General features: G+C 44.0%; 1 protein-coding gene across 1 annotated transcript in view; it reads left to right on the top strand.

Moving 5' to 3' along the window:
* The window catches only part of IL18R1 (interleukin 18 receptor 1), a 38,667-nt gene extending 16,039 nt beyond the window's left edge, over positions 1-22,628 (top strand). Inside the window, exons 7-11 of the mRNA XM_074983264.1 lie at positions 6,203-6,356; positions 8,021-8,157; positions 10,543-10,704; positions 13,924-14,082; positions 22,191-22,628. Coding sequence (XP_074839365.1) covers positions 6,203-6,356; positions 8,021-8,157; positions 10,543-10,704; positions 13,924-14,082; positions 22,191-22,594 — 1,016 coding nt within the window. The 3' untranslated portion in view covers positions 22,595-22,628. The remainder of the gene's footprint in view (positions 1-6,202; positions 6,357-8,020; positions 8,158-10,542; positions 10,705-13,923; positions 14,083-22,190) is intronic.
* Positions 22,629-22,835: the final 207 nt, after the last annotated feature.

The following is a 22,835-nucleotide window of genomic DNA, read 5'->3' as shown; positions in this document are numbered from 1 at the left end:
TTTAAAATGTGCCTGCACAAACTTTATAGACCAACTGCTACCTTTTTAAAAACATCTCTGTGGCTACGTCTACACGTGTCAGATCTTCCAGAAGAGGATCTTCTGGATGCTCTCTTCAGGAAAATCATCTTCCAAAAGAGAATGTCTATACACAAAGTGGCGCCCAAAACAGCTGCCCGATCTTTCGGAAGATCGCATCCACACACCCGTGGATGCTGTTCTGGAAGAACAGGGCAGGAAACACCTCAGAGGGGGTCACCAGGCTGGAGAGCCCTTCCAGGACACCGGTCACACAGCCTGTGAAAGGGCCTGCTGAGGCGTGTTGTGCTGCTCCCAGTGTAGCTCACCGTCTTGCTGTTCCCACAACAGCCCACACGCCGGCCATGGACCCTGAGGTCCTTCAGCAGCACAGGCTCACCCTGACACGGGTGCTTGGGAGCCTGCTGCATAAATGCAGCATGAGTACCGAGGGCCCTGACCCACCCTTCGCCCTGCCAGGCCCCTGATAGCCCATCCCCCACATCTGGACCCACGCCGCCAGCAGCAACTGGTGGAACCAGGTAGTCATGGCACAATGGGATGACAAACAGTGGCAGTGGAACCTGCGCATGCCAAAGGGAACGTTCTGTGAGATATGTGCTTGGCTGGCCCCGGCGCTTCGCCACCAGGACACGGGGACATGGTCAGCCCTCCCAGCCATCGCCATCTGGAAGTTGGCCACCCTAGATAGCTACCACTCCATGGGCCAGCAGTTCAGGGTGGACAAGTCCACCACTGGGGCCGTCTTACTAGAGGTAAGCCACTTGCCAGGCCCCAGCCTGGCTTGGGGTGCAGAGAAGGGGGTCTTGGGCAATGGGAACCCCAGTATCCCACCCATACACAAGTCCACTCCTGGAGGGGCACCCTGCCAGTGGTTTGTGTAGGAAGGGAGCGAGTAATGGAGGAGAGGGCCATGGGCCAGCCTAGGATACCCCAGGTCACACCCACGAGCTTGCACGCTCTCTGCCCCTGCAGGTCATGAGGGCTATCAACAATGTGCTCCTGTGGCGGCTCATGTGCCTCGGGGACCTTGACGTGGCTGTGGCAGGCTTCACAGAGCTCAGCTTCCCTCAGTGCTTCAGGGCAGTGGATGGCACCCATATCCCCATCAGGGCCCTGGTCCATCACGCCGGCCAATACATCAGTCGCAGGGAGTACCACTGGATTGTGCTCCGGGTGGTAGTGGATGCTCAGGGCTGGTTCACTGATGTCTACGTTGGCTGGACTGGTGGGGCACATGATTCCCGCATCTTTAGGAACTCCTTCCTGAGCCACCGGATGGAAGCGGGCACATACATTGCCCAACTGGAACTCGTCATTGGTGACGTCGCCATTCTGCTGTGCCTGGTAGCTGACCCAGCATACTCCCTGCAGCCATGGCTGCTGTGCCCCTACACAGGACACCTGACCCCATCTCAGGAGCTCTTTAAGACCATCTGGGATGTGCCCGGAACACCATAGTGTGTGCTTTCAGGCACCTAAAGGCAAGGTTCAGATGCCTCCTCGTGTGCCTTGATGTGGGGGTGGAAAACATCCCATAGCTCATGGCTGCCTGTTGTGCTCTCCACAATCTCATCAAGGCACGTGAGGGGACACAGGACCAGTGTGGGCTGGCCTCACCACCACAGGAATGTGAACAGCCACCTGCAGCCTGCAACAGGCAGCTCCACCGGGACAGGGTCTGCATTCAGGATGCTCTCCAGGAGGTCTTCACTCACGGGGACCTCGAGTTGGGCCCCCAACATAGGTCCTCCTCCACCCCCCAATGAACAGGAACACAGGGGTGCCAACAAAAACTGTATGTATGTAAATAATGAACTATAGAACATACTGTATCAACAGTAAATCTAGGTTTGATATAAAATGAGGGAGTGGGTCAACTATTTACGAGGGTGGGTGTCTGAGCAGTGGGGGCATAACAACATGGGTGGGGAAGGGGCAGGGAGGGGAGGGTCCCCTACTTGAGGTATGGGGTGGAGGGCTGTGAGCTCCGGCGCCCACAGCTGTCTCTCCTGCCCCGGGTGCATGGTCCCTTCAGGTCCCCGATGGGGTGGGAAGCACAGGGAAGTGGTGGTGGGTAGCCTGTGGCACGTCTTTGGTGGGGGTGGGTGAGAGGAGAAGGTTCCTGGGGTAGGGGGCCTGGCACAGGGCCCACCATGGCCAGGAGCCAAGCCCAGGTCTCACAGGGCCACTGTGGGAAGCCCCTGGGGAAGGAGGGCAGCTAGGGCCTGAGGGGCAGGGATGGCTCGGGCCTCAGGGGCAGCAAGGGGTTTAGGGGGGTGGCTTGGGGGCTGCAGGGAGTAGGGGGTAGCAAGGGGGCAGGGGGGACTGCCACAAGGGACCCACCCACCTGGCAGAGCATTCCCAACACCTTCTCCCATGTGTCCCTGCATCGCCACAGGTCCTCTGCTTCCAGGGCTACATCTCTGCCCCATCTTTCTGGTGGTGGAGGGCGAATGCATTAGCTGCAGCCTCCTCTGCCAGGCTCTGGTGACGGACCCTCTGAGCCTGCCAGGCTGCAGCTGCTCACAAGGGTCATGGCCTGCCTGGGGGGCTTCCTGTTCCTCAGGCCTGGACCCCCCTGGTGGGCCCCAGGTTCCTCCAGCACCTCTCATGTTCCCGGGATGGAGCTGCTGTAAGACGAGGAGGAGGGGTGATTAGGGCCCAGCCAAGCCCCATGTGGCTGGCCCTGGAGCGGTGGCTGCTGTACCTGGCCCGCACGTATCCCTTGTGCAATTCTTTAATCTTGCACCAGACGTAGTCTACAGTCCGGGCAGGATGGCCACAGGTGGCCAGGGCTGTGGTCCAACATGTCCCTCAGGACGTCTTCCTTATGCCATAGTGCGAGGAGGTCTCGCAGGTCTGGCTCCATCCAGGCTGGGACCCTCCTTTTCCAGGGCTGCTCCCCTTCCGGGCCGCCATCGTCTGAATCCCCAGGGCTGCCCTGGGGAGTGTGGGGGCGGCTAGCTGCTGGCCATCTGGCTGCTGGTCTTTGGTTCTGGGGTAGCAGTAGGCTGGGTTCTGCAGCCCAGGACATGCTGCCAGCGTCACAGCCCCTGCTTCCTGCTCTGGGGTTTCTAGGTCCTTGTAGCTGTAACTGCTGCTGAAAGTGGGCACCATGGAGCATCCACACATGCTTTCTTCCAGAAGAATCTTCTAGAAGAATGTGCTGTTCCCCTTACGGAACCAGCATTAGGGATTGGGAAGAAGAGGTGTGTTCTTCTGGATTCCTTCCAGAAGAGCGCCTTACATGTGTGGACGATCCCCAGATCTTCTGGAAGAAGCCAGTGTTCTTCTGGAAGATCCGATACATGTAGACACAGCCTGCATGGTTTATAAAGCTACTTTGTGGTTTATGAGGCTGTAGTACCTTAAAAGTGTGGATGGGTACTGATGCTATCATGTTTTTGGAAAGAGCTTTTAAGATAAAACTAACCTCAGATCAGGCTTCCTGTGACAAATTCCATAGAAAATTTGTCTTTCCACTAACATCTGCATTTCAGTGGGTTAGAAAATGATCTCATTGAGGTCTTTGAGAACAGAAGTATCCTGTTTTGTATTGTTTTCTTGTTCATCTACATGTGGGGGAAAGTACTTAGATTTATTGGCAGAAGAACTGTTCCAGGGACACAATTAACTTTCAGTACAACTGGTCCTTTGAGTGTAGCTTAGTTTGGACAGTTTAGTCTTATATACTATGATGCAGAACTTGGTTCATTCTTACTGGCTGCAAAGCTTGTAGGTAAGCTATGTATATCTCCTGCTCCTGGAATCTAAGGACTGGATCCAAAAAAGGATTTAAGAGTTGCAACGCTGAGCACCCCAGTGCCTAGCTTTTAAATGCCTGGGAAATCTTAGGAACACCGCTGCAGTCCACAAAGCTTGAGTTAGGTTCTTAGACTGAGAAAAGGCAGCTTATAGTGTGATCCATAGAAGTCAGCACATTAGGTGAAGAGCTACCTAATTAGCCAATAGGAAATACTGATGAGAGGAGTGTGTTCGAAGGCAGGGAAGCACTGGTCTTGGCTTTATGATCCAAGAATGAGAACTCATCATCTGGATTCAGACATTTTGGTCACCCAAGGCATTTATTGGGTAAGTGCCTGCCTCATTGCACATCAGGTGGCTGAAGGAGGCGGTGGTACCCACCTTATACCTTTTATACCTGAAGAAGGTGGTGAGATGACTCATCTGAGATGTGGGAGCCCCAGGTTCAAATCCTGCATCTCTGCCACAGGGTGAGACAAGATTTGAACAGGGGGCCACCCATCTCTCAGGCAAGTGCTTGAACCACTGGGATATTCTTACTGGGGTTCTTTGTCTCTCTCATTGAAGCTCTTCCACTGTGGTTAAATAATAATCTCTCTCACTCTGGCCCACTGGCTATTTAAGCGTTTATCCAGAATGGAACAGCCACTGGGCAAGAGAAAGGAGCAAGTGAACAGAACTCTGTAGCCTGTCACGTAGAAGACCCAGGTTCCGGTCCCCCTGCTCGATTTGCTCCTTCATTATTTATCCTTAGTGCAACAGCTCAATAGGAGAGATCAAGAGGGCTGCACTAAAGCCTAGCTTAGTGGTGAAGCACACTTCTCTGCAATAGAAGACCTCTGTTCGAATTCCTTCTCCACTTCTGGCAGAAGCGGGAATTGAATTAAGGTCTCCCATGTCCTAGGTGAGTGTGTCAATCATGGACTAAAAATTATAAAAACAGCACCAACCCAGACTCCTCCATCCAGATTTTGAATGAGACTCAGGTTAATGGACAACTATTGAGCAAGCCTACTCAGTCCAGCCCCACATATGACTTGGGTGGGTGAACATGCCTTTCTCAAGTTTGTGACTCACTATGGGACTTAGGTTTGAGAGAAGTGTTCACATGCCTAGAAGAATGCACGATGCTCATAGGCAGAAACTTAGGTACCATGAGAGCTTTTGCCCTGAAAACATAGACGCCAAGTGAGTTGAGGTTTCTCCCAGGTTCAGCAGGAGTTTCAAGATCATGCTGGTGCCAAAACTGGAACTTAGGCACCTAAACTCCAGATCTGTCTGGATCTAGGCTTGAGTTGCTCAACAATTTTCCTGGAGCTCTAAAATCAGGCAGCTGTTTGTCCTCTGGGTTTACTTTCCATACAGTGCATAGAAATAAAACCAAGACTGTTCGTCGGCAAATTAAATGCCTGTGCTATTAAATTAACCTTACAGTACAAGTTGAATCTCTCTACTCAGGCACTCTTTCATCTGGTAACATCCATAGTCTGGCATGAGTTTAATTAGCTGGATGACCTCTTCTCGTGGGTGTGGCCAAGTTTCCTGTGGTCCCATGAAGTTTGTTTACAGCCACCAGTCCTGGCCCCCCAGTGTTCTGCAATCTTATTTAGCTGTCATTTACCCCAGATTTTTTTCTAAGAGCCCAATAAGCAGTGGAAGTGTTGGTAATGCTGCTAGACAATATTGGCTGCCTGTGGTCCAGCAAATTCTCTTGGTTGGTACCAGTCAGGTCCCGAGGGTGCCGGATATGAGAGGCTCAAACTGTATTTTAGGTTGATCTAAACTGATTACTGTTGCAGCATGTGTGCAAGTATAGTTAGAAAATTTCAGCACCTTTAGCTGGCACAGCTTCAGTGCTTCATCATTGGACAGAAACAAGTTTGTCATGTAGAGATATAAAAATGGAAGGGAATATTTCTTCTTGCATGGAAGAATTCTGTAGAGATGCGAGAGAACACTTTTGTAATGTGGGCCACCTACCCAGTACATACTGGGCTTCAGTAGGTATTATTAGTCATAGAACAGGTGTATTAGGTGTTAAGAAGGAAATGACTGATCTTCCCTCAGTTATAGGGCCCCTGAATGTCTATCAGTTGAACATTAGTATCAGCTGACGCCATCTAAATGCATTGCTAGTATCATAACTGCTAAAAGGGCCCAGAATCCTCTAAAAATGGACCTGTCCATTAATTTTCAGTGCACTTGCATGATACTGTAATACACAGAAAGGTTGTTTGTATGTTTCAACATGCTGGGAGCCAAACTTAGGAATGTTCTGTGATATCCAGAGTGTACCCATCTGGCAGTCTGACTCCCTCATTAAACTGGGAAGGTATGTACTGTTCATATGAATAGTTCTAGGTATATGTTCATTTTTATATTATGTTTTGCCTAGGTAAAGAGGTGATGCTCAACTGCACAGTTTTCTTGGGTTACACAGATGCTCCCAATCAAACATATCTCCTATTCTGGGCACACAGAAATATAAATGAATGTTCAGAGAGCACAAAGGAGGAACATTCAGTATGTGAAAAGAAGTGTGATGTTTTGTAAGTATGCTTATTGCAAAATGCTCTACTTCTGTATTCGTGCAATATACCATACTGCATTTTGTGGACCACAAGTTATGTGTAACATCTGAGATTCCTTCAGTTTTGTCTCACACAGTCTACCTAACAGCTGGCCATAGGTTCCCATGCAGAATGTCAGTGACCGTGACTTTTAATGAAGCTTAACTTTTCGTTTTTGGAATGTCTGTCTTTATTTCCTCATTGTATTTGCATGTGCAGTGTTCTAGACATAGTCATAATTATGCTGGACTCTCCCATTCTTCTGTTGTTTTTCTCGGTTGTTTACTGATTCTGCAGATTCAGTGTGAAAATTAGCAATGCAGAGAGGAGAAAAATAATATCCTTCATAGAGCTACGCAAGAATTGGAATTTCTGTTGTACAAAACATTCTGAGATATTGACATTTCAAAATTTACAAGGAAAGAAAATTTTTAGACAAAATATATTTTGGGACAGCAAGAACATTTCACTTTTGTAACATTGAAATATTGTGTTCTGAATTTGACTTTTATATTTTTTTAATTTCTAAACTAAAAATTGTTTTAACATGTAAATGAGAAAAATTCTGACCTTTTTTTCCTAAATGAAATTTGTAGAAATAATCACATTCCAACAAAAAATTTCAGTTTTGACAAAATGGCATTTTCTATTGGAAACATTTAGAGTTTGATGACCCAGCTGGGGCTAGCTATGCAATAAATATTGAACACGTCAAATCTTCAGAGATAGGCCTGGAGTCAAAATCTTTACATTTTGATCAGTTCAAATGCAGCTGGATAATCCTTGCCTTCAAGCTTATAAGATCATCTTTCTGGATCATATTTTAATTGCTTTGATTGTTTATTTGCCTATGCTTGGATTCCCCTCTTACAGTGAATCGATATGTGCAGAGTTAGAATCTGTTATTGAGTGCTGCTTTTAAATTATCTAGTTCTTTTAGGTGATATTCATGACCAGTTGGATGGGGAAAATGGGGACCTGCAAAATCAAATAAATCATACTCCAGGGTCACTGTAGCAGTCTGACCATGGAGTCACAGCCCTTAGATTAACTTGACAATGGCTATGTCTACACTACAAAAATAACTTCAAAGTTGTTAAACTTTGAAGTAGGGCTCTATTCCATTCCCAGGAATGGAGTAAGGACTTCGAAATTGGGTTCCCTACTTCGAAGTAAGGGAAACTGTGTGTAGACTCTCTGCTGGCTACTTTGATGTAGTGCCTAACTTCAAAGTTAACTTCAAAGTTAGTTCCTAGTGTAGACGCACCCAATGAGAAGGAAGCAATCTAGCTATATGTCTAATGTATGAATGTGTTTCTTCGTGAACTGTTCCTTTTTTAGTAGAGAACGTCTAATTTATTCTCATTTGCAGTCATAAAGAATCATTTGGTAAACTTCAAATTTTATATCTTAACCATGAAGGTGAATAAGAAAGCTACAAAGAAAGGGTTATTTGAAAGCTTTGATACTTTCTTTTTAGACTTATAAAATTCGGTGAATATTAAGCAGGTTATTGGAAATAGCCTTCCCTTTAAGACTACGTTACATATAATATTTGTGCCTTTAAATTATTTTATTGAAATGAATCCTTTGGCTGTAGTAATGAGGAAAGACTACTCCTTAACTCAGTGCCTCTGTTTTAGTTATTTGGGAAACAAGAAATATGTCTCAACCCTGCTGTGGATTAAAAAGGTTAAAGAGGAGGACTTGAATTATAGTTATATCTGCTTCCTGAAAACTACAAATAAAGCACAACAGAAAACATTTAAACTGAAGAAAGGTACAGTATGATCTAATATTCTTCTGCTATTTAATGACTTACAAATACTATAGGTAGGCTTGAAAGGATTAGGATTTTATCAGTAAAAGTTGGTAAATGTCAATTTCACTGTATACATGCAGACTTCTGACAGTGCAGTTTCATCAAGACTAATCAAAATTAAGGGGGATGAGGGAAAATAGTAGAGAGAAAAATCACACACTAGTTTGAAATCAAAATGAAAAAGCAGTCCAGTAGCACTTTAAAGACTAACAAAATAATTTATTAGGTGAGCTTTTGTGGGACAGATCCACTTCTTCAGACCATAGCCATACCAGAACAGACTCAATATTTAAGGCACAGAGAACCAAAAATAGTAATCAAGGTTGACAAATCAGAAAAATATTATCAAGGTGAGCAAATCAGAGAGCAGAGGGGCAGAAGTCGGGGGTGGGGGGAGTCAAGAATTAGATTAAGCCAAGTATGCAAAAGAGCCCCTATAATGACCTAAAAAATTCCCATCCCGCTTCAGACTATGTGTTAATGTGTCTAATTTGAATATAAAAGAGAGTTGAGCAGCCTCTCTTTCCAAAGTAGTGTGAAAATCCTCTTCAGTAAGATGCAAACTTTCAGGTCATTAATGGAATGGCCCACTCCATTAAAATGCTGGCTGACCGCTTTGTGAATCGGGCATGTTTTTATGTCTGTTTTATGCCCATTAATTCTTTGTCTAAGAGAGTTAGAAGTCTGTCTAATATACAGAGCATCTGGGCATTGTTGGCACATGATGGCATATATGATGTTAGCTGAGGAACATGAGAATGTGCCCATGACTCTGTAAATAACATGGTTAGGTCCAGTGATGGTATCTCCAGAATAGATATGTGGACAAAGCTGGCAACGGGCTTTGTTGCAAGGTAAAGTTCCAGGACTGGTGTTCCTGCAGTATAAGCTGTGGTTGTGGGTGAGAATCCTCATAAGGTTGGGAGGTTGTCTGTAGGAGAGAACAGGCCTGTCACCTAGGGCCTTCTGGAGTGTGGCATCCTGATTGAAATCAGTGACAGAGAGGTAGCCATGTTTCTCTGTATTCTATCTAAACAAAAAAGCGGTGATGTAGCACTTTAAAGACTAACAAAACAATTTATTAGGTGATGAGCTTTCGTGGGAAAGACCCACTTCTTCAGATCCTAGCCATACCAGAACAGACTCCATATATAAAGCACCAAGGTCCAAAAATTATCAAGGTTGACAAATCAGAAGAGCAGAGGGATGGGGTGGGGGTAGGGGTGGGTGGGGTGGGGTGGGGGAGTTAAGATATCAAAGTAGGTAAAAGAGTCCTTATAATGGGTCAGGTAATTGCTGTCCATGTGCAAATCACGTGTTAATGTATTGAATTTGAATATGAATGTTAGTTCTGACATCAAAAATCTCCAAATACACAAACCTGTGAGCCAGCACTTTAATGGAGTGGGCAGTTCTGTTAAAGACCTGAGAATTTGTGGTCTACTGAAAAGAGACTTTAACAACTATCTATGGAGACAATACTCAGAACTAACATTCATATTCAAATTCAACGCATGGTTTGAACAGGGACAGCAATTACCTGACCCATTACAAGGACTCTTTTACATACTTTGATGTTTTATCTAACTCTTAACTTCCCCACCCCCCACCATCCCTCTGCTCTTCTGATTTGCCAATCTTCCTAATAATTTTTCTGATTTGCCAACCTTGATAGCCATTTTAGGACCTCCCTGCTTTATATATTGAGTCTGTTTTGATCTGAAGAAGTGGATCTGTCCAGTGAAAGCTCATCACCTAATACATTATTTTGTTAGTCTTTAAAGTGCTACATGACTGCTTTTTTGTTTTGATAGCTTGAAATCAGTGCCAGTTTCACAGTGGCTTTTACTCAGTTATTTATTTAAAATCTCTCCTTAATTCAGACATATGCCTACCAAGTGGTGTAAACAGACAGAGAGAAATAAAGAAGGTGCATAAATAGTATTGATAAAAATAGGCGAGGGAATCTTGGGCTTGCAGACATATCAGCAGTTTGGGATGATAAGCAATTTAGAGTCAAATTTGTTTCCCCCAGCTAATGCTCAGATAACTGAGCTTTGTGTGGGTGAAGTGTGGGGCTGAGGGGGTAAAACGCTTCTTCTAATTTGGGGACAGAACAGGGTGTCAGCCTACAGAGAAAACCTTGAAAGCTTTATCCTCTGCTTTGTCCCTGATTTCCGTACAAACTAATGCATGGCTTTATGCCATGTTACCAGGAAATGGTTCACATTGGAAGTCAAATTCTCTAGTCCTAGCTGTAAAATAATTACTCTTACCGAGAAAAATCATGTCACAAGCCATCTGTGTCACGAAGTTGTAATTTTTTGAGTTTTTGTTTTACAGGGAACTCTCCAGATCTCTCCCCTCGTGTATTTACTACTGGAATAACCATGGCTGTATTCATCTTGCTTTTTGTTGTGCTGCTGGCAGTTCTCTGTGTGATATTCAGAGTTGACCTAGTTTTATTTTACAGGGATGTCATTGGAAAAGATGACACTGTAGGAGGTAAGACTTGGCAAACATTACCATTGGAACAAGTTCATTTAGTGATATAAAACTATTAATAAAATAATATACACTGGCTTCAGGTGGGTTCTATAAAATATTGAAATGGAGAGCAGAAATCCAGGAGGGAAGGATATTGCATAGAGACAGATGGAGAGGGGTAAACAAGACAAGACTGGCTTAGGAGAGGTGAAATAAATATATAAAAAGTATGTGGCTGGCAGAAACAGGGTCAAAAGCACAGAAGTGTCTGGGAGTAGGAGAAAATAGCAAACAAGTCCGATAGCATTACATGTTGTTTTAGCCTGCCTCATCCTATAACGTGTCCTGCATTTTTGATTTTGTGAATCAAGGGTTGCTTGGTGGAAGAGACATGGTTCTGGTTTACTTTTCTCAGAAGGTGGTGGTGAGAGAGCCCTTGTATTATCTAGATTCCTCAGATTTATTTAACCTTTGTCAGTCTGCAGTAGCTGATTTGCTCTTGTTGCAGTGATTGGTAATCTCTTAATAGAATTGTATGTGGCAATCCTTTTTTTCTAGTCTAATTCCGTTATTAATGACAAGGCATTGTTGACTCACGTGAGGGCCTCAGAATGCATGGTTGGGAGTTATGCTTGAGAGACTTCATTTCCATCTTTTGAGGGGTTCCCACAGGCCCTTAGGACCTCTCTCCTCTGGAGTTTTACACAGGTGACTTTTCCCTCCAAGTAAACATGCACAGGGGTCATTAGAAAGGTGGTAACAAAATATGGTTTGTGATGTTGACCCCCACCTTGGTGTTTGTCTCCTCAGACTCAAATGGTACACTGGTAAGCTTTTCCCAGTGCCTAATAGAGATCAGAACATGGTAGAGAGTGGTGCCTGAGGTTCAATCAAGAGAAAGCAGCAGTGATGTTAGTTAGTAGGCTGAGGAAGAGGATGATGTCCACTCCTGTGATTGCAGATGTCTGTCCTGGACTTATTTCTTGTCTCTGCAGCTTGTGAATCTGCCTCGTTTCTCTGTTTTCCCTGGATGACAAGATTTCATCAGGGCTAAGACAAGAGGTCTTTTTTTCTTTTATATCTGGCTGTAGGTAGTCCATCGTGTCCGGCGATGACGTCTTGAGCTTGCGCAGGCTCATCGGTTGTGGACTCACATGTGGCTGAGGAGTCCAAGCTTTGAACGGCATGGGCATTCACAGTGGGGGCAAGGGAATTGTCCTGGCTCTGTTGGTGCAGCTGCTGTTGTTGCTTTCTTCCTCTCACGAGCATCAACGAGGGATACGTGTCGCTGCTTTTCAAAGTTGTCATACGCATGTCATACAAGAGCACCCCAGCCTGTTCGGTCTTTTGCATTCTGCTCTAGCTGATCTGGTTTCAAACCAGCATGATCAATGTGGGCCTTCACACAGTCTTTATACCTCTTGTGAGGCCTGCCTTGATTCCTTTTGCCCTGGGAGAGTTCACCGTAGAAGAGTTGCTTAGGGATTCTTGACTCCTCCATTCGTATGATGTGCCCTGTCCAGCGAAGCTGGGCTTTCATAATTATGGCTTTGATGCTCGTGGTTCCTGCTCTGTCCAGGACTTCCAGGTTCATAACTCTGTTCTGCCATCGAATGTGCAGTATTGACCTCAGGCTGCATGTGTGGAAGCGCTCCAGCAGTTTTATATGTTTTCTGTACAAGGTCCAGGTTTCACAGCCATACAGGAGACTGGTGATGACTACAGCCTTGTACACTTTCAGTTTAGTGGACTGTCAGATATTGTGCTGATTTAACACTCGTGCTCTCAGACGTCCTAGTGCCTGGCTGGCCTGGCAGATTCTGGCATTGATTTCTTTGTCAAGGGAGCCATCATTGGGTATATCTGGCTAGGAGGATGAATATTTTACTCTTGGATACAGACCACACTAATGGGATTCATACTTGTGTTAACATCAGTGGTAGATTACTGTAATGTGCTATAATTGAGCATGAATATTAGAGCCATTTGGAAGTTAAAGCAGGGGCAGAATGCGTGCTTGTTAAGGGGGAGAATTCCACCAGAAACATGTTACACTGGTGCTTCGTAACCAATAAAGGGGAACTGTTGGTTTTTCCTTGTATCATACGGTTTATGTTCTGCAAAGTCCTAGCGAGAGCCTATGCTATTTAATTGAGAGAGTGCTTTATTCCTCCATATTGTAGTGCCACAGCTGCGATGAGTGAAAGTGCTCTAGCTGGAATTTTCTCAATAGAAATTAGGTAGACTGCTTTCTTTGAGCATCCCTGGACTTTGGAACTTGCTTCAGGGCAGTTGGCCTGAGGTAGCTTGAATTTATTAACCCATCCTGTGCTGAGCTGTTAGCTTTTGTGAAAACATTGGGAGGTGTTATCTGAGGAACTATATTCTGAAGAGGAGACCATGCTACTTTTGTTCTGTTATAAGGTTTAATTAGTTGCCATGTATGGTGGCAGTTGCTGCTGAATTTTCTTTGCTGTGATATGTATTTGTGACTACCAATAGCATCTATGGCCTGAGAAGATGCCTCTTTTTGTTGTGCTATTACAGTAGGGTCTCAACATTTGTGAGGGTTCTGTGCTCAGAAACCCCGTGAATGTGGATTTTTGCGAATGTGGGAGGGGAAGCAGGGTTCAGAGCCCCGGGGAAGCTGCAGCACTGGGAGCAAGGCCACTCGCAAATAATTTAATTTGTGAATGTTGAGACCCTACTGTATAAATATAAATATATCTTGATTTTTTTTGTTTTGATGATCTTCACACTACAACTCTACCCAAGAGTGGAATAGTAATAGTAATAATTAATAATAATACCTAGCTCTTAGGTGGTCTTTTTCATTAGTACATTTCAAAGTATTTCAGTCTTTAAAGTAGAGAAACTGAAAGAAACCTGGAATACCACAATGTCATTTTTACAGAGTCACTTTTCAGAGTAAAATCACCTTTTAAGGATGCAAATTTCTACCAAGAAGTTCCGTTTAATGAGGTATGGTTAATGCTGGTCAAAAAGGGGACACGGGTTTTGAACTCTTTGAGAAAACAAAATGGCTAGATCTATGTGTGTCAGATTGAAATTAGTCTTGAATATTTTGTGTGAAAGGTAATTGGCAGATGGATGAGTGAGAGAGCTCTTATCTCAAAATTGTTGCCAAGAGGGCAGTAGTTACAAGGCTGAGTATGAAGGGTCAGCTATCATGTTGTATCGGTTCACTCACCAACAAATAAAACCCTTTTTTTTCAGATGGAAAAGAATATGATGCTTTTGTGTCTTACTTGAAAGACTCCATAACTACCAATGTAGAAGAAAGAAAATTTGCTTTGGAGATATTGCCCAGGACATTAGAAGAACATTTTGGTTACAAATTGTGTATATTTGAACGGGATGTATCTCCTGGAGGAGGTAAGCAATGGAATGCTCTTGATATTGAACTCGTACCAAATTCTCACAAAGATGCCAGGATTTGCAGCCAGAAAGCTCTCTCTAAATGTGGCATTTTTACTGTAGTGACATATTTTTAAAGGATTTGGGGATGCAGAGGACAGAATATACACATTAAATTACATGCATGCCAAATCTGAAGCTTTTGAGAAAGGTTATATTTATTCTGGCCTTCATTTTCAGTGCCTGAATGCAATCCAAAGAACTGAATCCAGAGACTAGTGACTTCAGTGGTCTTTGGATCATCCACTAGGTACATCTTAGCCAGAGTGGATAGAAGAGGATGGCTGGGACTAGCTCCATGTTTTGCTCTTTCCCTTTCTAGAATGTGAAAGGCAGGATTGGGCACCCACAGCTCTCAAGTTGTCTACGCTTTGAATCTAAGGCACTTAGCCGGATTTCAAATCATTACTGTTCACACATCAAATACCATTATTTCGAGTCTAGGGGGTGTGATGGCCGATATTCTTACTTCAACAACTCGAGTGGGATTAACAGGAAGTTCAAATGTTAGCATTTGGATTAATGGTAGTGTGGAAACAGCTTCCTTGTAAACTGGTTAAATTGGCCTCCAGAGGAGTCCCACATGCATCCCACAATGCCCCACACCTGTCCTTCCTTGCATGTGGTGAAGGTTCCAAAGGTGGCAAAGATTTCATGGGGTGGATGTCAACAGGGGGAAGTCTTCCCCACATGGCAAAGATTTTGGGTGCTGGCTGTCAATGGGAGGAAGTCTTTTCAAAGATGACTTTTCAAAGATGGTAGCTAGTGGCTCAGATCCCTCCTCTATGAGCTCCTTGAACAGGAACAGATTACAGTTTGTGATATCCAGCACTGGGGGGCTGGCCCTCGCAGTCACTGGCATTTGGGGTTGGCCCCCTGCTGGAGACAGCCCTTGAAGGGACCCTGTCAACTGGCCCTCAAACCACATCTCCTAATAGAATATGGAGGGCAGGGTGGAGATCACAAGCTGTAATCAGTTCCCATAATATTTTCACCCAGGCTGAATGGGCAGTTGAGATGGCACAATCACCGGGGCTATATCTACACTACCAGATAAATTCGATTTAAGGCAGTTAGCTCAATTGTACCAAGTGACTGTCTTCACTGTAAATGCCATTGGCTCGGCTTAGGGAGCACTAATATCAATAGCATAATATTGTTGGAACTGGGTGGGTGTCATGTCAAGTTTGAATATAACAGTTCGAATGAAGGCTGGTGTGGAAGCGCCATGTCTTTGAATTGAATTCATTAGCCTCCAGAGGCTGACTGGTGCTGTTGCATCTGGCTCCCGGCTCCCTGCTGCTCATGGAAGCCGGGAAACTGACCAGCACAGCACCTGGCTCCCCGCTGCTCCTGGCTCTTGTGAACCAGGCGCAGCATTACTGGTCAATTTCCCATTTCCCACAAGGTTCAGGGACCTGGGAACCAGACTGCAGGGTGAGTGCTGCCAGCGGTGGGAGTGCAGCAGGGCCTAGGGGGAGGGCACAGACTGTGGGGCTGAGGGAACTGTGGGATAGGTTCCCACCAAGCACTGCTGTAACAATGGATGTTTGGCCACTCTAGTGTGGCAGCACCAACTCAACGTTGTGTGGATTGTGGCAAGTGAGGATACTCAAAATTGAATTTATAAAACCCAGAGTTGTAAAATCAAATTTTATGAAATTGAATTTATTGGGTAGTACAGACATAGACCAGGGTGATCCTAGGGCAGTATGACAGTCCTCTGTCTGGCAAGCTAGTTGGCTTATCACATAAAAGTCATACCCTTCTGCCCAGGCAGGGGTGTTTTCAAGGGTTGGGGGAGGGGCGAGTTGAGGTGACACAGTCACCTGGGTGATCCCAGGGCACAGAGTCATTCTGGCATGTGAGTATGACATTCCCTTGCCTGGTGTGCTAGTTGGCCAATTAGACAAAAGTCATACCTAAAGGTTTTCTTTCTATAGGGGAAAAGCCACTGAGCAACCAGTATACGTGGGTCAGTCACTTTCGGAAGCCAGCCTATTTGGTTTTCCTTCACCCGGGATTCCCTACTTTTCCTTCTTTCCTTCTGAAAAATGGCCATTTGCTTTCCACAGGAGGGGAATGAAGGCAGTGCGATGTGGGAAAATGACATCACATACCCACAATCAGTTGCAGGGCACTTTTTCCCATATTCACCAGAGAAAAAGCTCAGAATGCTATAGGGCTGAGGGAACTGTGGGATAGGTTCCCACAATGCACTGCTGAAACAGTCAGTCTTTGGCAGTTTAATGTGGCAGCACTAACTCGAATATATGGGGAGGTGAGGATACTCATATTCAAATTTATAAAACCCAGCATTTCAAATTTGAATTTCATAAATTCAAATTTGAATCACATAGTACAGACGAAGTCTTAGAGACAAGAATAAGAGAGGGTGGAGCATGGTAGCAGCCTCTCTCTGTGCCATGTTCTTTTCTGCTCTCAGACATAAAAACTGTGACTTAATGCTTCTTCATGCATCAGTGGAACCGCTAATCCCCACCTAGGCTGCGACCATGAAACTTGAGGGCTTGACAAGACAGTCATCAGATTTCCCAAGATGTACACAGGTATTATAAGACCCAATAATGTTAGCAGTGTATGGAGCTGGAGCAGATTTTGAGTCCTAGTGGAACAAAGACCACAAAAGTGGTCTAATCTATTAGAATTCTTTGAAGGGGTTAATAAACATGCGGACAAGGGGCACCCAGTGGACATAATATACCTAGATTTCCAGAAAGCCTTTGACACGGTCCCACACCAAAGGCTTTTATGTAAATTAGGTGGTCATGGGATAGGAGGAAAGGTCCTTTCATGGATCGGGAATTGGTTAAAAGACAGAAAACAAAGGGTTGGAATAAATGGTAAATTTTCACAATGGAGGCAGGTAACTAGTGGTGTTCCCCAGGGCTCAGTCCTGGGACCGATCCTGTTCAACTTGTTCATCAATGATCTAGAAAATGAGGTAAGCAGTGAGGTGGCAAAGTTTGCAGATGACACCAAGTTGTTCAGGACAGTCAAAAGCAAAAGGGATTGTGAAGAACTACAAAAAGATCTCAGCAAACTGAGTGAGTGGGCAGCAAAATGGCAAATGAAATTTAATGTGGGTAAGTGTAAGGTAATGCATGTTGGAAAAAATAACCCAAATTACACGTACTACATGATGGGGTCAAATTTAGCTACGACAGATCAGGAAAGGGATCTTGGAGTTATAGTGGATAGTTCTCTGAAGACATCCACGCAGTGTGCAGCGGCAGTTAGTAAGGCAAATAGGATGTTAGGAATTATTAAAAAAGGGATAGATATTAAGACAAAAGATATCATACTTCCCCTATATAAAACTATGGTACGCCCACATCTCGAGTACTGCGTGCAGATGTGGTCTCCTCACCTCAAAAAGATATATTGGCATTAGAAAAGGTTCAGAAAAGGGCGACTAAGATGATTAGGGGCTTGGAAAGGGTCCCATATGGGGAGAGGCTAGAGAGACTGGGACTTTTCAGTTTGGAAAAGAGGCGATTGAGGGGCGATATGATAGAGGTATATAAAATCATGAATGGTGTGGAGAAAGTGAATATAGAAAAATTATTTACCTTTTCCCATAATACAAGAACTAGGGGACACCAAATGAAATTGATGGGTAGTAGGTTCAAAACTAATAAAAGGAAATTTTTCTTCACACAGCGCACAGTCAACCTGTGGAACTCCTTGCCCGAGGAGGCTGTGAAGGCCAGGACTCTATTAGGGTTTAAAAAAGAGCTTGATAAATTTTTGCAGGTTAGGTCCATAAATGGCTATTAGCCAGGGATAAAGTATGGTGCCCTAGCCTTCATAACAAGGGCAGGAGATGGATGGCAGGAGATAAATCACTTGTCTTCTGTTCTCCTTCTCTGGGGCACCTGGCATTGGCCACTGTCGGCAGATGGGATGCTGGGCTTGATGGACCTTTGGTCTGACCCAGTATGGCCATTCTTATGTAAAAGTCTATTAGCTAAAATATGTCACACTGCCCCCACAGCCAAGAATAATCTAGTACGGTGGAATATTACCATTTGTCTAGTTAAACGATAAGTCTAATTTAGAGGGAAAAAACAGTTTAGCTTTGGTGTTACCACAGAGCAAGTGTGAAAATGCTGCAAGTGGCTTTTTCCTTTCCAGAAAGCTTTCTGCTTAAAATTTCTCAGAAACCTGAGAGGGCAAATGATTTGAAAATCAAGCTAGACATTACCATACAACTTTCTGATGTATCTACTCTGCAACATATTTTCCCATGGCACACTGTATTAACGATTTTATGTGGAAGATGAAGTTGCTTTTATTAAAACTGGCTTACACCCGTGTGTCAAATAAATAGATGTGATAACATGGAATTTTGAATATACCAAGAGTCAATAAATAGATAACCTTACACAAAGGGTGCAAATCTCAGACAACATGGTGGGATTTCATGTAGTTTTGAGGTCTGCAGGGAAAAATGTTTCAGTAAAAATTTGACCCCACATGAGCATATTGTTATATATGATTTGCTGTATGTAGGTCTCCTCCATTTAATTTAATTCACTACTTTTAATAACAAAATTATTCTGCGATCTGTGTTTTCAAAGCATCACCAGGTTGTGAAAACCTATGAAATAAAGATTTGCTAAATGTCATTCTACAGTAACATACACTGTTATGTGGGGGGGAAAGAATGCCAGCATTACACAAACTTGGTTATGTATCAAAACTAAAAGCAGTCAAATAGCACTTTGAAGACTAGGGCTGGGTCTACACATGCCCCTTCCTTTTGAAAGGGGCATGTTAATGAGCAGGTTTGAAATATGCTAATGACGTGATGCAATGAATATGCAGCACCTCATTAGTATAATGGTGGCCACGGCGATTCGAAAGTGTGGCTTTTCGAATCGCGTGCTGCCCGTGAAGACGGGACCTTCCGAAAGGACTGCCCCCGCAGTTTTCGAAAGCCCTTCTTCCTATCTGGTGATCGGAAGAAGGGCTTTCGAAAACTCGGGGGGGTCCATTCGGAAGGTCCCATCTCCATGGGCTGCACGCGATTTGAAAAGATGCACTTTCGAATCGCTGTGGTTGCCATTATGCTAATGAGGTGCTGCATATTCATTGCAGCGCCTCATTAGCACCTTTTGAACCTGCTCATTAACATGGGAAACAAGAAGGCTTTTTACAAATACATTGGTAACAAGAGGAAGACTAAGGAGAGGGTAGGGCCATTGGTCAGTGAGGAGGGAGGAACAGTAACAGGGAATTTGGAAATGGCAGAGATGTTTAATGATTTCTTTGTTTCGGTCTTCACTGAGAAATCTGAAGGAATGCCTGACATAGAGAATGCTAGTGAAAAAGGGGTAGGTTTAGAAGTTGAAATAGGAAAAGAACAAATTAAAATTTACTTAGAGAAATTAGATGTCTGCAAATCACCAGGGCCTGATGAAATGCATCCTAGAATCCTCAAGGAGCTGATAGTAGAGATATCTGAGCCTTTAGCAATCATTTTTGGTAAATCGTGGGAGACGGGAGAGATTCCAGAAGACTGGAAAAGGGCAAATATAGTACCCATTTATAAAAAGGGGAACAAGAATAACCCGGGAACCTACAGGCCAGTCAGCTTAACTTCTGTGCCAGGAAAGATAATGGAGCAGGTAATTAAAGAAATCATCTGCAAGCAATTGGAAGGTGGTAAGGTGATAGGGAACAGCCAGCATGGTTTTGTTAAAAACAGATCATGTCAAACCAATCTAATAGCTTTCTTTGATAGAATAACGAGTCTTGTGGATAAGGGAGAAGCGGTGGATGTGGTATACCTAGACTTCAGTAAAACATTTGACACGGTCTCACATAATATACTTATCAATAAACTATGCAAATACAACTTAGATGGGGCTACTATAAGGTGGGTGAACAACTGGCTGGATAACCGTACCCAGAGAGTAGTTATTAATGGTTTTCAATCCTGCTGGAAAAGTATAACTAGTGGGGTTCCGCAGGGGTCTGTTTTAGGACCGGTTCTGTTCAATATCTTCATTAACAATTTAGATATTGACATAGAAAGTACACTTATTAAGTTTGCAGATGATACCAAGCTGGGAGGGGTTGCAACTTCTTTGGAGGATAGGGTCATAATTCAAAAAGATCTGGATAAACTGGAGAAATGGGCTGAGGTAAACAGGATGAGGTTTAATAAGGACAAATGCAAAGTGCTCCACTTAGGAAGGAACAATCAGTGTCACACATACAGAATGGGAAAGGACTGCCTAGGAATGAGTACAGCAGAAAGGGATCTAGGGGTCATAGTGGACCACAAGGTAAATATGAGTCAACAGTGTGATGCTGTTGCGAAAAAGGCAAACATGATTCTAGGCTGCATTAACAGGTGTGTTGTGAACAAGACATGAGAAGTCATTCTCCTGCTCTACTCTGCGCTGGTTTGGCCTCAGCTGGAGTATTGTGTCCAGTTCTGGGCACCGCAGTTCAGGAAGGATGTGGAGAAATTGGAGAGGGTCCAGAGGAGAGCAACGAGAATGATCAAAGGTCTAGAGAACATGACCTATGAAGAAAGGCTGAAAGAATTGGGCTTGTTTAGTTTGGAAAAGAGAAGATTGAGCGGGGGGGACATGATAGCAGTTTTCAGGTATCTAAAAGGGTGTCAAAAGGCAGAGGGAGGGAACTTGTTCTTTTTGGCCTCTGAGGATAGAACAAGAGGCAATGGACTGAAATTGCAGCAGGGGAGGTTCAGGTTGGACATTTTGGAAAAAGTTCCTAACTGTCAGGGTGATCAAACACTGGAATGAATTGCCAAGGGAGGTGGTAGAATCTCCATCACTGGAGATATTTGAGAAGAGGTTAGATAGATGGCTTTCAGGGATGGTCTAGAAAGTGCTTGGTCCTGCCATGAGGGCAGGGGGCTGGACTCGATGGCCTCTCGAGGTCCCTTCCAGTCCTACTCTTCTATGATTCTATGCCCCTTTCAAAAGGAAGGGGCACGTGTAGACCCAGCCTAGCAAAATAATTTATTAGGTGAGCTTTTGTAGTCTGAAGAAGTGGGTCTGTCCCACGAACGCTCACCTAATAGATTATTTTGCTAGTCTTTAAAGTGCTACTTGACAGCTTTTATTTGGTAGTTTATAGACTAGCACGGTTCCCTCTCTATTGGTTATCTATGGTACTGAGATTTCTGAGGGTGGTCTGGTGGTACAAAAGAAGTAGTAGAGTGAGATTTAAAAGATGAGTGACTGTTACAGGGGATGCTTAGCTGTGCATGGCTGGTAGCATCAGAGTATCTGGAAAAAGCGAATAAGGCAAAATTATTTATTTGTTCTGAAGTAGGTAGTCACCACATGAAAATAATGGGGAGCAGGTTTAAAACAAACAAAAGGAATGTTTTCTTCATGCAGCACAAGGTAGGCCCGTGGAACTCCTTGCTAGAGGATGTTGTGAAGACCAGGACGATAACAGAGTTCAAACAGAGAACTAGAGGTCAGGCCAATCAGTGGCTATTGGCCAGGATGGGTAGAAATCGTGCTCTGAGTCACTGTTTGTCAGAGCCTGGAAATAGATGACATGAGTGGGATCGCTTGATGATTACCTGTTTTGTTCACTCTCTCTGTGGCATCTGGCACTGGGCACTGTTGGAAGACAGGATACTGGGCTAGATGGACCTTTGGTCTGACTCAGTACAGCCATTCTTATGTTCTCCACATTAAGGTTAGGATGGACTGTTCTGGATGACCTCCTTTGGTTAAAAAAAAATAGTCAAAGCAGATATGTTGGTTTGTAATTGCTTTCCATCATGAAATAAAATGTATGGTGACTACAGACAAATGAGCATTCCGTTGCTCTTTTGCATACATTGATCAGAATTTAAGATCTGATATAATTGTTCTTATCTTTTTCTTTTTTTACATTACTCAGTAGTATGATAGACTAGGAAAGAAACAAAACATACAGTAATTTTTAGTCACTTTGAAATGTGTACACTATTATGACTAAAAGATGTCTTGAGTCAGTCTGTACTTTCAACTGATTTTATTAAAGACTTTATCTTTAATTTACAGCTGTTGTTGATGATGTTCACTCATTTATTGAAAAAAGCAGAAGATTAATCATTATACTGAGCCAAAACTACATTTCTGACAGAGTCATGTATGAACTTGAAACTGGACTGCATAAGGCACTCGTTGAAAGGAAAATTAAAATAATATTAATTGAGTACATGGTTATAAGTGATTATAATTTCTTGCCAAAATCACTGGAGCTTCTACCATCCAGGAGAGTTGTGAAGTGGAAAGAGGACAAGTCTCTTCCTTTGAATTCCAGATTTTGGAAGAACCTACGGTACCTGATGCCGGCAAAAGCTTCCAAGTCAAACAAGAGAAATCACAATAATTCTATGAGCCCTATTTCAGAAGAAGGAACCCAAGTGACAGCTGTGTGCTGGGAGTCTAAAACATTCTTGTAACCAAATATTGGGAAAGAAACATGCTGCAGAAATGAGCCCATGATGTTACTTACATGGAAGATATAAAGTGCATGTGTCTTAGAGAGACAAGGCTACTAGAACACTGACTGGGACTTGAGAGAGAAGGAGGCAGATCCTCAGCTTGCATAAATTGTCATAGGCCAGAGATCTTAGGTTAACCCTGCTTCTCCCCACCTTGGGGATGCACAGTTCACACAAACTGAGGAACTTCCTCTAGGAA

This window comes from Carettochelys insculpta, chromosome 1 (genome assembly GCF_033958435.1).
Source record: "Carettochelys insculpta isolate YL-2023 chromosome 1, ASM3395843v1, whole genome shotgun sequence".
Lineage (NCBI taxonomy): Eukaryota > Metazoa > Chordata > Testudines > Carettochelyidae > Carettochelys > Carettochelys insculpta.
Note: the sequence above shows the minus strand (reverse complement) of the source record. Positions and strands in the feature narration are given on the sequence as shown.